This window comes from Triticum urartu, chromosome 4A, assembly GCF_056163025.1.
Source record: "Triticum urartu cultivar PI428250 chromosome 4A, HENAU_Tu73, whole genome shotgun sequence".
NCBI classification, from domain to species: Eukaryota; Viridiplantae; Streptophyta; class Magnoliopsida; order Poales; family Poaceae; genus Triticum; species Triticum urartu.
Genome location: NC_141876.1, coordinates 616430682 through 616450894, shown reverse-complemented (window position 1 = coordinate 616450894; position 20213 = coordinate 616430682). Strand labels below are relative to the sequence as shown.

Here is a 20213-nt window from a genome sequence, read left to right as displayed (position 1 = left end):
CGTAAGAGTACTTTGGGTGTATCAAACGTCACAACATAACTGGGTGACTATAAAGGTGCACTACAGGTATTTCCGAAAGTGTCTGTTGGGTTGACACGGATCGAGACTGGGATTTGTCACTCCATATAACGGAGAGATATCACTGGGCCCACTCGGTAATGCATCATCATTATGAGCTCAAGGTGACCAAATGGTTGATCACGGGATCATGCATTACGGTACGAGTAAAGTGACTTGCCGGTAACGAGACTGAACAAGGTATTGGGATACCGACGATCGAGTCTCGGGCAAGTAACATACCGATTGACAAAGGGAATTGTATACGGGGTTGTTTAATCCTCGACATCGTGGTTCATCCGATGAGATCATCGTGGAGCATGTGGGAGCCAACATGGGTATCCAGATCCCGCTGTTAGTTATTGACCGGAGAGTCGTCCCAGTCATGTATGCATGTCTCCCGAACCCGTAGGGTCTACACACTTAAGGTTCGGTGACGCTAGGGTTGTGAAGATATGTATATGCAGTAACCCGAATGTTGTTCGGAGTCCCGGATGAGATCCCGGACGTCACGAGGAGTTCCGGAATGGTCCGGAGGTAAAGAATTATATATAGGAAGTGCTGTTTCGGCCATCGGGACAAGTTTCGGGGTTATCGGTATTGTACCAGGACCACCGGAGTGGTCCCGGGGGCCCACCGGGTGGGGCCACCTGTCCCGGGGGGCCACATGGGCTGTATGGGGTGCGCCTTGGCCTAGATGGGCCAAGGGCACCAGCCCCAAAAGCCCATGCGCCTAGGGTTCCACTTAAGGGAAGAGTCCCAATGGTGGAAGGCACCTCTAGGTGCCTTGGGGGGAGGGAAACCTCCCCTTGGCTGCCGCACCTAGGAGATTGGATCTCCTAGGCTGGCGCACCCCCCCCCCTTGGCCCTCCTATATATAGTTGAGGAGAGGGAGGACTTCATACCTCAGCCTTTGGTGCTTCCCTCTCCCCTGTTACATCTCTCCCTCGTAGTACACGGCGAAGCCCTGCTACTGTGACGTCCTGCATCCACCAACACGCCGTCGTGCTGCTGGATCTTTATCAACCTCTCCTCCCCCCTTGCTGGATCAAGAAAGGAGGAGACGCCATCCGTTCCGTACGTGTGTTGAACGCGGAGGTACCGTCCGTTCGGTGCTAGGATCTCCGGTGATTTGAATCACGTCGTGTTCGACTACATGAACCCCGTTCTTCGAACGCTTCCGCTCGCGATCTACAAAGGTATGTAGATGCATCTAATCACTCGTTGCTAGATGAACTCCTAGATGGATCTTGGTGAAACGAGTAGGAAAATTTTTGTTTTCTGCTACGTTCCCCAAAATAACATTGCTACCATATTTAAGCCTACCAAGCTCCATGGATTTACCGTGCAATTTGGCATCACCTTCCAGTCGCTTACCCAATCTTTGGAGGTAATTTACACCATTGGTTACCGGTCACCACATGTTGAGTAAGAATTGGTAAGAACCTGAGATACATTCTCCTGCTTTTGATTAGCAACCACATTTTAGTAGTTGAAAGGGACATTATCCTTGTGTTTTGTTTCCAATCTTGGACTAACAATGACAGATTCGGTCGCATCGCCGCCGCCTGCCAGTATGCCGAAAATGTCACGGTCGCCGCACACAGTAAAGCAAAAGTAGCGCTAGGGGACGTCATCATGGTTGTGAACATCTCCCACATCACCGGCGTTGTTGGTAGATCGACCGCGTCAACCATGATGATGCCGATAATGATCTAGCATTGCTGCAAACAGTTTTGGTTTTTGTGGTGAATGGTGCACGTACAAGGGATGATCACAACCGCCATTGCCGCAGAACAGAGCTTTAAAAATGATGATATATATCCCAGGGGGGAGATACTAAAATCATATAGTCGAGGCAATAAAAGACACTTTTATTTCAATAAAGAATCTAGTCTGCACTAATATAAAAGTCAGGAGTTGGTGAAATCCAAACCATCTCAGCCATCAAATACAAACAAACCCAATTACTGATGGAATAATGTTGTATGTTATTCCTCACTTAACAGATAATTAATTAGTCCTCTATTTGACACAATTCAATAGCTATTTACATAGTGCATAGTCCCTGTAATGTATATTTGCACACGCAGACGTACTAGTAAAGAGAGGTAAAGTATAGTGCTATACGCCTAATGGACTTTAATGAGTTTGTTCATGTTCTTTTTTCTTGAGAGCGGTGAGTTCGATCTTGTTGTTTGGCAGATTCCTCCACATGCCCACCAAACCCTTGACAAGTAGGTGCACATGATCATCACCATCTCGGTATATGAGTTCACTAAACCTAAGGTTCTTGCACTTGAAATGCACTAGATCCTTAGAGTATGACTGGTGGCGTTTCATCACCTCCTTTGTAGGCTGAAAATCCGGGACCTGTTGAATAACACAAAGGAATCAATATTACGTAATATATTGAGTTGCGGTAATAATTAATGAAAGAAGTAATAGTAGCACCATGCAATGTCGCAAAGTGAGCTTATGCAGGTTACGCAAGTTCCACAGGTATTGTTGTACTCCGAGGAAGTCATCGCTAATACGACACTCGTCCAGGAACAAGGTTCTGAGGTTCTCAAACTTGAATACAGGAAGATCCTGATGATTCTCATAGAACAACAACTGAAACGAAACCCAGATAGATGGTCATTTTGTTATCTTTAAAATGGCCCCAGATAAAGGAGAGGCAAACTGAACAAAAGGGGGTATCAAGAAGAAGATATACCGTGACCTCAAAATGCAACAGGTGCAAGGTTGTCACATTAGACAGCACGCCAAAAATACCCAATTGTCGTCTTCAATCCAATACAGGTGAATCGACGCATCGACAAGAGACGGCAGGTGATGTGGTTCGGTCGTATCAACAATGTGATCGCGCACCTCGCCGAGGCGGAGAGAAACAAGAGAAGGAGCCTCTATAATCAACCGGAAAATCTCATCATCATAGACCCTGTATTCACCATCTTCAGTGAGGAGGAGACGATCTTAGGGTTGCTGGTGGTGAAGAAGACACATTTTTCCAGTTGCACCTCCTCCAGGGCAGGGCAGCCGGAGCTGCTCATGTGGCTCGCAAGATCATTCAGTTCCAACCGCAGGCTGGAAAGATGCAACCTCTTGAGCCGGCGAGGCCATGTATCTTGACCACACTAGCGGAGCAAACGGTCCCCGATGACAACGTCGGCCCCGCGCAGCCGGAAATCCTCCAGGAGCGTGAACTCATGGCTGCGCAGAAGGTTGGTCATGAAGTTGTTGAGTTCACATTGGTAATCAAACTCCGGCTCGTCCATGTCGATGTCGAGGCACGGTACGGAGCACCAGAGGTGCATCCACCTCGTGGACAGCACGCACGTCCGCACCGTCTGCACGGCCTGGAGGCGCGACAGGATGGCGCAGATGAGGTCGTCCGGCAGCGCGCTCAGCCGGTCACCGCCGCCGCCGCCGCCCGTGGAGCGCCCTGCCCCTAGCATTTCCATCGTTCTGGATTGCTGCGGGCGGTACGTAGGGGAGAGGAGACGGCGCGCGGTTAATCTGCCAGGTGCAGCTGCGCCGCCGCCATCATGACTGTGGGAAAAGATGGGATCGGGAGTGAGAAGAAGGACGGATGGGAGAGAGCCTCGTGGGCTGTACTGTACTCTGTATGTATATAGAAACGGGCCCTTTTCTTCTCTAAAAAAATTAGAACGGGCCCTTTCTATTTCGTTCTCTTTAATTTTTATCATTTCTTTTTCTCTATTTTGGTTTATCATTTTCTTATATTTTCCATCCTAAATTATCTTTTGTAGTTTTATGTATATATAGGCCTCCCCAATGAAGTCCACTGTTGTAGGAGGAGAACACATTTGAAAATACAGTCAGTCAGGTGAGACGGAAAAACAGATTCAATTTTCATTTTGTTGCGGATTCACCATAATATAAAACCCACAGCATGCAGTGCCCCAATGCAACGCCAAGTACACGCTTGGCCAATCCGTGCTCAGAAGATAGGAGTCGAAGCAAATCATCTCCTGAGCAGGCTCTCTGTTTCGAGAGCCCTCACTTTTTTAGTTGCATTCCATCGTAGCCGTTGCTCCTTCTCATTTAGTCACTTCCCTTTTCACAACTTTTTTTTGCGGGAAAAACTTTCAATCTATTCATCTTCAATAATGATAGTACAACAAACACTATACATAACAAAAATTACATCCAGATTCATAGACCATCTAGCGATGACTACAAGCACTGAAGCGAGCCAGAGCCAGAAAAACCTTATTATAGTAGACAGTCAGAAAGTAGTCGTGCTAATGCCCCATACAACCGCCGATGAAGAGTGTAGACCAGTAGGATCCAACCTGAGGATACAAGAACGATGAACATATCCGAGCAAATCCATCAAAGACTGATCCCCCAGAGATACACCTCCACGCGCCCACCGACGATGCTAGACGCATCTACGGAATGGGGACTAGGCGAGGAGACATTTATTCCATCTTCAGTGAGCCGTCGCTGTCTCACCTTTCTAATCAGGACACAAACTCTAACAAAACTTGAAGAAAAATCTAAAAACAGAACCCTTTCCACCGGCGAGGGCCAGGATCCACTCCGCCTCCATGGCCATAAGGCCACCGGAGACGGGGTGGACTGGCGATGGCGCCGGCGGGAAGCAGAGAAACTCTAGCTTTCTAGGGAGGCGGCTGACTAGATCGTTACTTGTGTTTCTTTTAGTCTGTAGGTACTACTTGAGTCCTTCAGACAGACGTTCTATCTTGTCTCAATTATTTGTTAAGACAATTTCAGAATCTCTGTAGTCTATTCACCTTTGCGTGATATGAGTACTTTGCATTCCACACTGTGCACCTCCAATCAGTGTCAATGGGTCCCTCCCTAAATTTGTTTAAAGTTTTGTGCACTGTTTGAGCAGTGATATTTTTTTCTTCTGAGAGCTCCTTGGATGTTATTTTGAGTTGAAATCTTGCAAGAAGCTCACACATTTGATAAAGTTTGTTGACTCAAAATTTCAGATTTTTTTATATTGTTTTATCTAGTTTTTTCAAAATTTAGCGAACTCGGGTGTACTACACCCGAGAGTACGTAGTCACACCTTTCTGCTGTAACTTTGCACTCAAAGGCTAGTTCAAGAGCTTTTTCGGCTATGGCAAGGAGAGAGACGGGAAATGGTATTATGGTAATGGCCAGCTGGCAATGTAGCATGCAGGACCCTGCTATACCATCTGGATAGAATCCGGAGTAAATAACATAAAACTACTACTTTACAGGCTAGGATTCCAAAAAACTATCGGTTTTTAATTTTTCTCAGATAACTACCAAGTCAGGGTTCGGCTGTTTCAAAAAACCCAAATTGCCGAATGCTTATCTATTGACCGTGATTATGACAGGTCGGGCCCACACCTAAACGAGACGTTAGTTTGACCGTTTGTTTGACCTTTAGCTGACATGTGGGGCCCACATGTCAATGTCTCTTCTCATCTAGTCATCTTCTCCTCTCTGCCTCCCTTCTTCTCCTCCACTCTTCCTGCCCGTGAAGGAACTGCCATGGCCGCCGGCCACACTGCCCACGCCGCCATCCTATGCCAGGTCCGGCCGCCACCCTATGCCACGTCGCTCCCCTCCCCTCCGCGGTTGCTACTAGTAGGAGCTCGCCGGAGCCCCTGGCGACAAGGAGCTCACAGGCCTCAACGGCCTCGTCCGTGACAGGGGTCATCGTCGGGCGCGCCGCCGTGGGGCTCCAGCTCGGGTCGTCGCGCCGCCCGCGCCATTGGGAGCCGCCTGGAGCGCCGCCAGCCTTGGGGCTCCAGCTCGGGTCGCCACGCCGGAGCGCGCCATCGGAAGCTGCCTGGGGCGCCACCGGCCATGGGGCTCCGTTTAGGTCACCGCGCCGCCGCCCCGCGATGGGGAGCCGCCTGGGGGTCGCGGCCCGCCATAGGGCTGCCAGGGCTCGCTGCCCTCCATGGGGAGCCGGCGTCCTCGCAGGCGGCCACTGGCCCGATGGCCCGACGAGGTAGTCGCTGCTGCGGCTCCTGCGCCCGACGAGGAGGGGCTCGAGCTGCTCTGGCTGGTGGTGGTCGCGGCGGCCTTCACACAAGCCCCCCATGGCGGGGACGACCACGGGCAGAGCCCCATGGAGGCGCAACGGCGACCACAGGCAGAGCCCTTTGGAGGCACGGCGTAGACAGTTCAAGGACCCGATTGCTTTTTTTAAATGATTCCAGGGACCCGATTGCTTTTTTAAAATATTTGTAGGGGCTAATCCGTAAAAATCCGTGGATGAGGCGCTGACATGTGGCCCCCACAAGTCAGTTAACAGTCAAACAAACAGTCAACCAAACGGTGCATTTAGTGGTGGGCCCGACCTGTCATAAACATGTTTAACTTTTTAACAAAGAGGATTTGGGGTTTTTTGAAACAGCCAACCCCTGACTTGGTAGTTATCAGCGAAAAAAATAAATTCGGTAGTTTTTCGGAACCCTAACCCGTAAAGTAGTAGTTTTATGCTATTTACTCTAGAATCCGGGCAAACAATTGTAGGGGGTTGCTGGATGTGTACAAGAAGACACCTGCAACTGATGGTATTCCTGCATTGTACTGAGGCTTCAGTGTGTATATCATAGGTATCACTCTGTACCGGGGTCTCTATTTTGATATCTAGGACACACTATGAGAATCCTCCCTGTCCTACTCCTAGTAGAGCCGTTGTTGTTGGTGTCACCATCAATTCTTGTCATATCAGAGATGAGGTTACTGCGCTAAGAATCAAGTTGACACACTTAATTGCTTTGTGTTTAATTCTTTTGCAGGGAAATTTCTTGGCGAGTTTCGCCTTGGGATGGACATTAACCAAATTCTTAGGGGGCTGTGCCTACCATTTGATAAATTCCATGGCAGAATCATGGTAACTTCAGGGCATCCATTCAAATACAAGAGTGCCCTCCATGATGTAAACTACAGATATTTTCGACCCAAGAGTTATTTCGCTTTATTCATAGGTGTCGTTGCAAATGTTCTCTCTTGAATGTCAGGCTAGTGTTCTTGCTGGATACAACCAGCTCCAATGGTTTGCAGTCCGGCATGATTACAAAATCAAGAGCAAAGCTTACGATGGATATATATGTGAACGTGTAGGTTGGGTTGGCCAAATATGATGATGAAAGCTACACTTAGGAAACTGGCAGAGCAAAGCTTACTGTTAATGAATGATGAAAAGAAGAATTCCTGGAGTCTGGAGACGAGTGTTTCAAGGACTATAGCTATCAGTACATAGCCATGGCATTCAATATATCATGGTAGAACTATAGCTATAGCTATCAGTACTATAGCTATATCATGGTGGAATAAGGCTTTCAAGGACAGAGGATGGAGTCATTGAACATATCATGGTAGAACTATAGCTATCAGTACATAGCCATGGCATGGGTAACTATAGTCATGGCATGACTATAACTATCAGATGATGTTCCTGCCCTAAGAATCAAGTTGGCATACTTAAGCCCTATTTCTTTGACATTTAGGGACTAGATTCAGTTTTACCAGTGAAACTGATTCTGGAAATTGGGACAAACAACTATTTCATTTGAAATTCAAGGACCAGATTCAACATTCCAGTGAAGCTGAAACAAACAGCTATTTCGAATCAACTTTGCCAGTGAAATAAGATTCAGGTCATTTTCAGTGCATTTCCTTGAAGCACCTCAAAGTGTACTTCAGTGGCGAAGCTCATTCACATAATAATAAGCTTTGTTAGCAGTGAAGCGAATGCACATGTGATTCTAATCGAATCAAAGCTGAAACAAACAGAGTCACGGGTTGAGCTTTGCCACTGAAGCGAATCCATAGGTGATCTGAATCTAATCAAAGCTGAAACAAGCAAGCAAGACCTTAATTACTTTGTGTTAGGTTCAGTTCCAGGGAAATGGAGTCGTTCTTGGGTATCCTGTAATCAACGTGAACTGTTAAATCAGTGCCTCCTCCTCCAAACTCCCACTGGCGTCACAACTTACGTCCAGGGGATCAATCTGTAGCGCGACAAGCCACCACTGTCGTCGACATGCTGCGCCCAAGAGCAGCCCAAGGCGTGCCGCTGGCCCAATGGGGTGACCGGGGCGTTGCGATATCGGAGCGGTAGCCGTGGTAAACCACGGCGAGTAGCAGCACGTGCGGCAGGCAGGCAAAATGGAGGAGGCAGCGGCGAGGAATACCGGTAGTGCCAGATGTTAGCATCCCATAATGGTGGTCAGTCGCCGCCTGGTTGGCTCTCGTGTGCTGCCCTTTCAAGCCCCAACCAAAACTGTGGAATAACGCACACCCAGTCGTAGATGCGGCAACAAGAGCAAGCTGCAGTTGATGAGCAAAACAGTGAATGTAATATGCATAAGGAGTTAAGGACACTCTTTCATGAACTTGGCTTTTAGATCATACCACTCTCTCCACACGTGTTCTAGCACTGCACCGTCATATCACTGTCCACGAATATTGTTCACAACTAATTGATGTTGAGCCAAAACAGAAGATACCCACGTGGATCGGCTGGTCTACAAGAGATGCGATCGGCTGGTCTTAGATCTATTGCTGTCGCAATGTCGGACGCCTACTGCAGTGATTCGCCGCATCTGGCCATGGGGTGGCGGCGCGAGACCCTCAACGTCCATAGATGGATCGGGATTCTCCGTTGCGCTTCCGCAAGGCTTTCGGCATGGCATGTACGGCACGGATCACACCAAGACTGGTACATATATATGGCTCCGGACGGCAGTTGCAGGCTTGGCCGGATTTGCACAATGGTGTTCAAGGCCGGCGAGGTGGCAGTCGGTGGTGAGGTCCTCGTTCGTCGGTGTTGGTCCAGGATGAACACTCCGGCGTGGCGGCCGCCTCATGGCGGATTATGATGTCCACTGAAAGGTTTTTGCGAGCGATACTCTCCATGACCCGATGGTTGGTTCGACGGTGATATATGCAATCTATGGATGATGTCTTGATGCAGAGTGTATAGTTGTGCAGCGGCAACTATTGATTTCTAACCCAGCACATGCAGCTGCTAGGATCTCGGAAAGTGGTGGCGACAACACATGCTCGACTCCAATGGTGGTGCTTTTTGAGTACCCGGTCTCGAATTCCGGGGTGAAAACATAGGTCTGGCCCATGACAGATATACCTGGCAATGACGATGTTTTGGCGCCGTTACCTTCTTGAAGGTATTGTTCGGATATGCTCGGACTACTTTTTTAGGGTGAAAACATAGACTTTGACCTTTGGTGGTTGGTTCCAACGACAGCAACCCTCGACTGTTGTTCCCTTCTCAGATATGGTCATTGTTGTAGTGTGTCGATCTCGATTTTGATCGCTTCAGGGCAGGTCTCTCTCTCTCTCTCTCTCTCTCTCTCTCTCTCTCTCTTAGGCATAGCTTTGGTCTTATATGACTTTGCTATTCGCCGGCGTTTTTTGTGTGTGTATGTACATTGGTGTTGGTTGTGTGCATCTTAGCTATGCAGAGACCAGACATGTGCTCATTGTGTTTGTATCCTTCTAATGCTTCATTTTGAGTAATAAAATCCATCCTTTGTCGAGAAAAATGAATGATATTCCAGAAAACGTTCACGAGTGAAACCAGGTTTGTCCACAAAACAAATTATAACCATTGCCACTTGCTCTCTTTTGGATTCATCTCTTGACTTGTCTACAAGCAAGCAGAAATTAGCATCCCCAATTTCTTTACGACATTTTTTTGCACATTAGAAGCAATCATATGCGGCAGTTCTTTCTGAATTGTAGGTGAGGTATACAGCCGTTATGTACTCGGCTGGTGGTGGCATGCCGCCATGGCTGGCTAGCAATACGTGAAGGAAAGCTGATGTTGTTGCTTGTGCTGGAGAGCATGACATAAGGCCACCGTGCTCTATGTTGTACCAAAATTTATCGAGGAGAAATGCTCGATTGGAAAAACGCAATATTTCTATCTCAAAGTAGGCATGATCTTGTACACACATGCGTCTTTAGATTATAGAACATTGTTTATTTTTGAAACTGTCACCGGAGGGAAAGGCTCCCCGCCTGAATATATTTCAAAAGGATTTAATCAACAAGGCACAATCCGGCGTGGGGTTTTTTTGTTCCGTCTTTCTAAGGCGGTGTGACCAGAGAGTGAGGTCCGAGATTATGGCCTTAATTACATCATTTGGGGTTTGGTTAACCCCCCTAAAGGTCATCACATTCCGTGCATCCTAGATTTTCCAGAGCAGTAGCAGCAGAACGAAGGGCCACACTGACTGCGGCAGGGTGGGGTGGCATGGCGAGTTCCACGGTTCCACAAGAGGTGAGGAACATGGCTGCAGCCCAAGTGCATCCCAAATGGCAGTAGCAGTCGGGCATGAGAAGAACAAGTGAGCACGGTCTTGCTGCACACCGTTGCAACAGGGACAGGACGACGAGTTGATGATAGACTTACGATGTAGATTGGCTCGAGGGTTAAGCCTGTCAAGATAGAACAACTATCCAAACACCTGCACCCTGCTAGGAACCCTTGAGTCCCAGATGTGAGCGAGGTTTGGGTCGGCCAGCTGCGAGGCAAGGGCGTTGTAGGCGCCCATGGTGCAGACGGCAGCCCTGTTGAGTAGCGATCTTTCGTCTGGAGCTCCCGTGAGGTGCACATCCTGCAAAAACAATCTCAAGGAAACAAGTTCATTAAAAGCAATTAAGGTTAGCTGGCTATGCAAGCCCAGATCAATCCCATCCATCATAATATGTGTGACTAAAGCATTTGGCTTTGTGTGGTGGGAAAACAGGGCTGGGAAGGTGGTGGCGAGAGACTTAGAAAGTATCCAACGATCTAACCAATAAAATGTGGAGGAGCCATTTCCTATCCTTACCTGAGAGAGATCTCTTAGTGTATGTAGATGCTTGAAGATAGCCTTGCCAAGGAAGGAGGCATTTTTACCTATACCTATATATAGTGGGGAGTGTTTTATAATCCAGTCTTTCCAAGGCAAAGGGGGAGGAGTGGAGGAATTCGAATGCAAAATTCGACATAAGGCAAAAAATTGCGCTCGTAAGTTTTTAACACCTAGACCACCTGGCTGCTTAGGCATACACACCCGATCCCACACCACTAAGCACTTAGCCCCTGAGAAGGAGTCATTGTTTGACCAAAAGAAAATCCGTCTACGCTTATTGATTTCCTTCCAGAACGCTTCCGGGGAGGGAGAAGCACATCATGAAGTAAGTGAGAAGACTGTCAAGAAGGGCGGACAGGAGGATCAGACGACCACCACGAGAGAGCAGAAGAGCACACCACCCAGCTAAATACACATCACAACAGTCTATTACGGGTTGGAACGCAAAGGGGCAGTTTGTGGGGAGAGAGGGGAAGGCCAAGGTACTTTTGCGGGAAAGTGGCCACAGAGTTGCCAAGTGTGGCCGCCATCGCGGAGGCAATTTCTGACTCAATATTTAGGGGGACGAAAGTGGTTTTGGAGAAGTTAATGGCTAGCCCCGTCGCGCCAGAGAAGTCATCAAGGATACGTTTTAGGTTGGCGGCCGTAGGACCGTCTGCCCTAATGATAATTAGGGTGTCGTTCGCGTATTGAAGGAAATGCCCTACCTTTTAGTGCGGTTTGAACTATTGATTTAAGTAATTGAAAACCTAGAAATCGATTATTGATCCAATTTGACTACCTCTACGGGATAGACAGGCCCGTCGATGAGGGCGTGCGAAGTGAGCGATCGCACAGGGCCCCCAAAAACGTGGGGGCCCCGATCGGTGAAAAAATAAGAGAAACCCTGGTTCGTACGCCTGATCTGCGAGTGCCCGATGTAAACGGTTCAGCTGCGAAACGCCCCACGCGCCGAGAAACCAGGAAAATGGGTGCCTGCACGGGCCCCATTTTACGTCGAGTCAAAGCGTCGCACCGCCCTACTCCAACAATTCACCCGATTGCTTCGCGCCGCCTTGAAAACCAGTTAACCACGGTTCAATGGATCTGCGGCGAACCATTGTCGATAGCGGCCCCGAGGAAGAAAGAGATCTTGCCCTGAAATCTAGCGTCGTACATCATGATGGTGGAGCTGTACTCTTCTTCCATGATGGTATCCAGCTTTGCCGGCGGCCGCGGTGGCACTGCCCTGCCGGATCCAGAGGTAGCTAGGCTGCTGTCAAGTGCCAAGGAACAGCCTCGCGGAATATCTCCTCCCTCTTGCGCGAGCAGGACGACCTCTGGCCAGCGTTGTGCAACAGTTCGCCGCCGACATGGCCTCGTTCACACAGGCGTAAGTCCATGATCGTAGATTGGTAGTAAGTAACTTTCTGCTACCCTCCTACTAAGTACATGGATTACTTTTATTGTTAGTATTCCACGCTAAGCCTAAACTGGGATGTGGTCTTGTTTTTCAGTTTCAGAATTATTTCCGCATTATGGCGTCTCTATGATATTACTAGTTACAAAAACACTAGATATTTTCATCAATTTATCATATACTTTAGCTCGTCGAGCCATTGTACTAAATAAATATATTTAAAAAACACTACTCCCTCCGTCCGAAAAAACTTGTCCCAAGCTTTTCTCAAATGGATGTATCTATTATTAACTTGGTGCGAGATACATCACTTTGAGGGACAAGCTTTTTCAGACGGAGGGAGTAGATATTTTCATAAATATTGATGCTGCTGATCCGTAGAATATTACTATCGATTTAGTACAATCTATTTTATTTTGCACTAATACTCGGTATATTTCTAAACATGATCAAAATAAAACTAAGTTAAATAATTAAGTGCAACTATAATGTTTCTATCAGGTTCCGAAATTTAGGGGTCCGTTTTGTATATCGCACCGGGGCCTCAAATTTCTGGAGACGGCCCTGGGGATAGACCTCAACAGAAAACTGTTGAGTAACGGCAACAAGTGATTGAGTTCAGTGATAGAAAATTATTGGCTCTAGACATTCATTCGCCGTTGCTATCAGTCGGTCTACTCGTGCCTGCTGCTTACTTTCTCTATCGATGGAATCGGTAATTCAAAAACCTAACATCCGTAAGGAGTCTCAATCGTAGCTCACTCGTTGCCTTACTCTCCCACAAGATCACACTAAATACATTTACCTTTCTCGTTTTCTTTTATATTCTTTCTGTTGTTTGCTCGCTTGTACTGCTGTGGTGGTTGCTTTATAATATAAAGCAGAGGAAACCCTTTTTTGTCAAATTGTCTTGAAAATAATGGTGGTCCACATAATTTTTACTAGCCATCATCTTTGAATACATTGGACATGTATTAGGCCTTGTACAATGCTAGGTGCTTAGAAAAATAAATCGGGTTTTTCTAAAGCACCGGTGTCTATTTTTATAGGAGAGACACCTAATTAAACGTCTGCCTTGTATAAATAAGCATCGATGCTTAAAAAAGCCTGATTTATTTCTTCAGGCACCTTTGCTAAGCACCTTGCATTGTACAAGACCTTAAGAAGAAAAAACAAAAGAAAAGAAGAGATGAGAGAAACATAAAAATAAATGAAAAACGAAATAGAGAAAAAGGAAAGCATAAAAAAATGAGGAACATATCTGAGGAAAAAAAGACAAATAATAATAAAGAAAGAAAAAGGAATGGAAAGGGCCCGTTCTTTCTATACATAAATCCCATTAAGGCTCTCTCTGAATCCCGAATCCTGATCCCATCTTTCTCAGTCATGGTGGCGGCGGCGCAGCCACACCCAGCAGATTAATCGTCTCCTACGTACTGCTGCAGCAATCCAAAACAACGGAAATGCTTGGCTCCACGGACGCCCCCGCCGAGCCGAAGCGTGCACGCCATGCAGACGGCAGCGGCGGTGATGCCGGCGATGACCGGCTGAGCGCCCTGCCGGACGACCTCCTCCTCACCATCCTGTCGCGCCTCATGGCCCAGCAGACGGTGCAGACGTGCGTGCTCTCCATGCGGTGGCGGCACCTCTGGCGCGCCGTGCCGTGCCTCGACATCGACCATAGATATATCCGCCGCGGCTTTGACGACTTCACGGTCAACCTTCTGCCCGGCCATGACTTCACGCTTCTTGAGGACTTCCGGTTACACGTGGCCAACGCCACCGTTACCGTTGGGGACCGTTGGCTCCGCCGCGACATAGGTCGAGATACATGGCCTCGCGGGCTCAAAAGATTGCATCTTTCCGGCCTGGAGGTGAAGCTGAAAGATATTGCGAGCCACATCAGCTCCGGCTGCCCTGCTCTAGAGGATGTGCAGCTCGAAAGATGCTGCTTCTTTCTCACCAGCAATATCAAGATCGCCTCCCCGTCACTCAAGAAATTGGTTGTCCATGGCGAGTGCACGGTGGACGAGGAGGATGAATTTGAAGTTTTCAAGTTGATTATAGACGCCCTGCTCTTGTTTCTCTCCGCCTCCGCGCGGAGCTCCATCACATTATTGATACAGCTGAACCACATACCATGCCGTCTCTTGTCGATGCGTCGATTCATCTACGCTGGATCGAGCACGACGTTAAGCACCAATTGGGCATTCTTGGCGCGCTGTCTAATGTGACAACCTTGCACTTGTTGCATTTTGCGGTCACGGTAACTTTTATTTATTCAGTTTGTATCTTCTTAATTTATCTGGAGGCATTCAAAGATAACAAAATGACTATACATATCTGGGTTTCAGTTGTTGTTCAATGAGAGTCATGAGAATCCTCCTCTATTCAAGTTTGAGAACCTGACAACATTGTTCCTAGATGAGTGCTGAATCAGCGACGACTTCCTCGGGCTGCAGCAATACCTAGAGAACTCATGTAACCTGCAGAAGCTCACTTTGCGCCATTGCAAGGTGCTACCACTTCTAATTTCATCAACTATTATCTTAACTCAATACATTGCGTAATATTGATTCTTTTGTGGTGTTCAACAGGTCTTGGATTTCCATCCTACAAATGAGGTGATGGAACGCTGCCAGTCATATTCCAAGGACCTGCCACATTTCAGGTGCAAGAACCTTAGGCTGTGTGAAATCATATACCGAGATGGCGATGCTTCTGTCCATCTATTGGTCAAGTTTTTTGTGGGCATGTGGAGGAATCTGCCAAACAACAAGATCGAACTTACTCCTGTCAAGGAGGAGAAACAAAAGAGTGGCCGAACTCATTGAAGTCGATTAGCAGAACAGTATGGCAATACACTATGTCGTCTATCGTTTGCTGATGTATGCCCAGGTTGCATGTCTAAGCATATGTATCAACGGCTTTACTCCTTACTAGTATCTCAGCATATGTATAAACTATGCACTTTGTAATAAATATACACCGAGTTGTGTCAGATAGAAGATTAATTAATTAACTATATATGTTAAGTGAGGGTTGACATAAAAAATAAATTGATGAATCCTTGGGTTTGATTGTATCAGATGGTTGGATCGTCTTGATTGACTCGTAACTTTTATACTAGTGTAGACTAGGTTCTTAGTTGAAGTGGAAGTGTGTTGTATAGCATCATCCATGTGATCTTTTTTTTCTCATTTGGGATAACATTTTCTCATCTCTGGCTGGTTGTGTATGTCACTGATTCAACTTAGTTGGGAAATTCTTTTGTCCGGCCGATGATGTGCGTTCAGTAAAAAGAGACGTGATGACTTCCCCAATTTCAAAATGATGTGCCGGCTAAGTCTCTCGAAGGTGTTGTGCATGTGTGTTCATAGGGATGAGTGTATGAGTGTATGCATGAGCATTTACATTTGTACTCTATTAAAAATGAAAAAAGATAAATGACCTGTTTAATGATTTCTTGTAAACATATGAGATCAAAAAATTCATTTATAATGTTATTGCAGAGCTGGTTTCGACGCCCCGACGTTGATACCACGCATGTTCTAGAAAAGCAGAATTTTCTTTAGACGACTCATATGTAGACGGTCCCAAAACAAAAACAAAATATTCTTTCGGACTGCTAAACATCAATTAACTGAGATTTAACCAAGTCTCAGTCAACCATGCAACATCTTATGCCATTGTTTGCAATATTTTTTTCCTACCAACTGCAACATCTGTCTTGCTGGTTGTAGCATGTCGTCCGGTTCCGATGCGATACGGGCGGCAACTACGGGTCCGGTGCAACGCCACCTGTCGCTCGTCGCGCAGCGCCGGCCCTTCCGGCCCCGCGCGCGGACCTGCTAGGCCTGCCTGATCTGCTCCTCCTGCCCGATGGCCTCCTCCACCTCCTGTCCGATGCTCCGCTCGGGCAGCGCTGGGTTCCAGTGCCAGCTTGGTCGCCGCGAGAGGCAGAGGGCAAGGGAGATGGCGGGCGAATTTGGCGCATCTGCGCAGTCTGCCCGACGCCGCCGGGTGCCCGAGGAGGATGATCGTCTCCTCGAGTGGGTGTGTCGTCGGTCACTGATTGAGTTGAGGACGAATGTCCGACGACTCCGGAGGATCAATGCCAAGCAACTCCGGCTCAACATTGAGCAATCCGAGCGGGAGGCGGCGGAGGCAGTGGCAGAGGCGACGAGGGTGGCCAAGCTCAAGCGCAAGGAAGACCACGACGTCCGGCGCTTGCAAGGCTACATCGTCATCTCTGATTCCTCCGACGACGACAGGTCTGACGGCTCCAACGTGGACCCACCTCCTGCCACGGACTCCTACAGCTGCGCCGGCGACCAGAAGGGCAAAGGGCCGGCGAGGAAGTGGTGAAGCTCGCCCTCTCCTGTTTATAATCTAGTTGTTGTATGTAGTTACAATGTGCTGGATCGTTTAACTATGTGACCTGCCCGTTTGGTGATCTTTTGGGTAATGTTTATGTGATTTATGCCCGTTTGGTACCAGTTTATATGTCTGTTTCTTATCGATTTTGATCGTACGTGATTTACGTACTAGTTGTATGAATTTGTATGGATATAGGATTTGGAATATGAGATATGCGGATGTGAAGACCCAGATTTAGGGAGTGCCTGATTAGTGTCCGTGAACGTATAGGACCGGTTTGGCAACTTCGACTATAGATGCTCTTACGGTACTCCATCGTACTGATGCAGAGTGAGATTGAAAACGACCTTTGACGATGCCCATGCCTATGCCCAGTACCCGACGGTAGAGATCGATCTGCAACGACGCAATCGATGTCCATCCAACACGTACACGTACCATCAATTTCCATGCCATTACTCCATCTCAAAAAAAAGACCCATATCACTCGCATGTGCGAGACCTGGCAGGCCTGTTGACCTGCACTACTTACAACCAAAATTGTTCCATTCCATTTACTTCCATCCCTCGTGCGTGTATGCGCACCATCGGTCATGTCTTTTGTTCTGAGGGTTACCATTGATCATGTCATGCCGTCCGAGCTACCAATATTGGACGGGAGCCCCTATATATCTATCTATTTATCTATATCATGTGTATGAAGAAGAAATGGGTAAACTGGTCGATAATGGCTTTCTTCTTCCTCTCATGATCTTCCTAAAACGGCCTACGGCCGTCGCCAGGCTGCCTGCTGCCGCAATCCGCTGCCCACGGTGCTCTAGCACGCGCCTCGCCACCCCTCACCACCGTCCCGACCATACCTCTAAATTTCCTTTGGAGGTTCCGATGAAGATCGGATCGATCATCAGTGAAACAGATTTATTCTCATGTATATGTATGTTTTTTTTTGCATGAACATGTATATGTATGTAGCTAGAAAAGAAGGAAAGAAAGAACGGAAGAGATCGATCAGCGACGATGCGTACACGTACGTAACACTATCATCAACTCTTTTTTTTTTTTTGAGAATCCCTATCATCAACTTCTATAACGCCGCCGCCAACCCTCCCGGCGACCACCTTATTTACCGGCCTTGCCTACCCGAGCGTCGTTTGGATCTGCCGCGATTCACGTCGATCGCTGCCGCCGTTCCGCGTGAAGACGCATAGATCCCTGCCTGGTACGGTGATGACCTAAATTTTCTCTCTGTATATTTTAGGGTTTACATGTGTGAATAGTTAATTATCTTCAACATCTGGTACGTCTCTGCATGGTTATTATTACCTAAAATTTCGATTCTAGGGTTAATCTATTTCGCATCAATTGTTTGGTGAAACATGCATCTGCTACGTACGTGCAGCGAGAGCATGTCATCGTCGAGATACAAGGGGCGGCCGGTCGCCGATGCCGACGGCGCCATCGCTAGGTACGCATGGTCGTCCAATGGAGGGTTTCAAGCTGGTTCGCCTCCCAAAGTTGTCGTCCAATCTCGTCCCAAGGAAAGATATATGCGGTCTGTTTTACCACAAGTTTCGCCTCACCAGAGGTGCTAGAGATCGGCCCGCCCCAGGTACAGCAACAACAGGCGGTGGAAGTGGCACCACCAAGGTCGATTGCCAAATGTCCAGCAAGCACACCCGACACCTTTTATACGTACTACCATCTGGTAGAATGTGGCCCGGAGATCCTGGTGGTCGTTCTAAGCCACAACTACAAGAAGATTTTAGTTTACAGACTAGCTGACCTTATGCTGGGAAGGTTTGTGCCAATGACATGCATCGGCGGCAACGCCCTCTTCATCGAAGGGAGGACGCTGTGCGTCAGTTCCAAAGCGTTTCCTACCATTGTGGGTGACACCATCGTCTTCCTACCATTGTGGATTTTAGTTTACCATTGTGGGTCATAATCGTTTCTTTCCAGGGAACATTTTGTGCTTCTAGGTAAGCTCATTGTTTTCCCCCTCTATGCATGTAGGAACAAGGGACAGATAGTGTTTCGGAGGAAGCAGAACAAGTGGCGGGCCAACGGAAAGTGGCCAATTGGGGTAAGTAATCTTGCCTATGATGGTATGATCTTTTTCTAGAGTATGCATTTTTGGTTTGTTTACATTTACTGATTATCCCCCAAAGGGTGACTATGGCCAACTAGTTAATTCCCGGGGAAGGGACGACGCGGGGGCTCACCTATTAGTTTCCTTCTCGATAGGCCTTGCACCCATGCATGTGAAAAATCTTGCACTACTTATATTCCATAAATAATTTACATATATACAACGATCTAATATTAATGTTCTGGTAAGCAATTCAATACTTAAAACAATTTCATTTCATATGTATGTATACTAATTTTGTAGACATACAATGATACAATGCATGAAAATCATAGTCAAAGTTGTTCAAGAAAGACTAGAAAGTCAACCGATGCTTTTTATTTTTGGAAGGAGGGAGTAGTTTGTTGTATTGTCCACCAAAGCAAACAAAAATAATTCATGCTGATTTCACATTTAGACCACTCTTTTTTCGCCTTTTTGCATATATAGAATTTCTTAGATTATGTATCTCAATACTTCATTGTGTATGTGTCTTCTGCTATTTTATTGGTTCAGGTTTATTTTCAGTTGGTATAGTCACTGCATTGACGCCTGCTTTTTGTACTTGTATCATGCTAGGCATGAACGGCTCTTGTACCATGCATGGTGTATTGGTGGTGGTGCCTGTTGTTCCTTGTTCTTCAACAACTTTATCTCAGTGTTGAATGATTATGCCGGTGGCATTTCATATTTAGCTAGGTACTCTTTCAAGTTCAAACAAGTAATTTGGTTATTATAATTGACATGGAGCAATTTATATAAATACCTAGCAAGGTTAACAAACAAATGGCAATGAACATGATGGTTTAGGGGCTCTGCAACTTAAAGGCATGCTCGTTGCTACTACCTTCATCCCATAATGTAATATGTTTTCGTCACCAGTGTAGTGACAAAAAAACATGTTACATTATGAGACGGAGGGAGTATATTACATCAATATGTAACTGTGGTCTTAAAATACAAATTAAGGTGGCCAGGTGTCTTGAGACAATAAGGTGTATGCATGGGAAGAGGCACGCACGCATGCAGCCAAGAACCAGAAGTGAAAGGGACTTGACAGGCGATGGAGAAGTGATATTTGACACGGACGAACCTTAATTTCGTTTGTTATTATTCTAGCAGGTCCTCTCTTTTGGAGCTACGTACGTGAGAAATCTGTTAATCTCAGTGGTCGATCATCAATTCATCGTCACATCGATGGATGGATCAGATCATGAGAGATCTACAACCATACATAGCAAAAATGAGCCCTCTCGTATGATCCGCACGGTCTAGGGTTCCCTTGCCGCCGGGTTTAAATAGCCGGATTTAGTCTCTCGAATGACGCGCTGGAGCGACGTCAAACAACACGTATTCGAGACATGATTTAGTCTCTCGA

At 47.0% G+C, this 20213-nt stretch overlaps 2 protein-coding genes and 1 pseudogene across 2 annotated transcripts; 2 read left to right on the top strand and 1 right to left on the bottom strand.

The window, feature by feature from the left end:
* Positions 1-2199: 2199 nt before the first annotated feature.
* On the bottom strand, positions 2200-3524 carry LOC147977401 (F-box protein At5g03100-like). Its single transcript, XM_087521157.1, has 4 exons — positions 3199-3524; positions 3012-3105; positions 2512-2673; positions 2200-2430 (listed from the first exon to the last, which is right to left on the bottom strand). Exons 1-4 carry the CDS (start codon positions 3522-3524, stop codon positions 2200-2202), a joined length of 813 nt encoding a protein of 270 aa, XP_087377283.1.
* An 84-nt stretch (positions 3525-3608) lies between these two features.
* Positions 3609-7696, top strand: LOC125555019 (ADP/ATP translocase ER-ANT1-like; annotated as a pseudogene).
* Positions 7697-13790: 6094 nt separating this feature from the next.
* Positions 13791-16182, top strand: LOC147977400 (MEIOTIC F-BOX protein MOF-like). Its single transcript, XM_087521156.1, has 4 exons — positions 13791-14557; positions 14768-14843; positions 14925-14998; positions 16071-16182. The coding sequence occupies exons 1-4, from the start codon at positions 13791-13793 to the stop codon at positions 16180-16182; spliced, it is 1029 nt and encodes a 342-aa protein (XP_087377282.1).
* The last annotated feature ends 4031 nt before the right edge of the window (positions 16183-20213 follow it).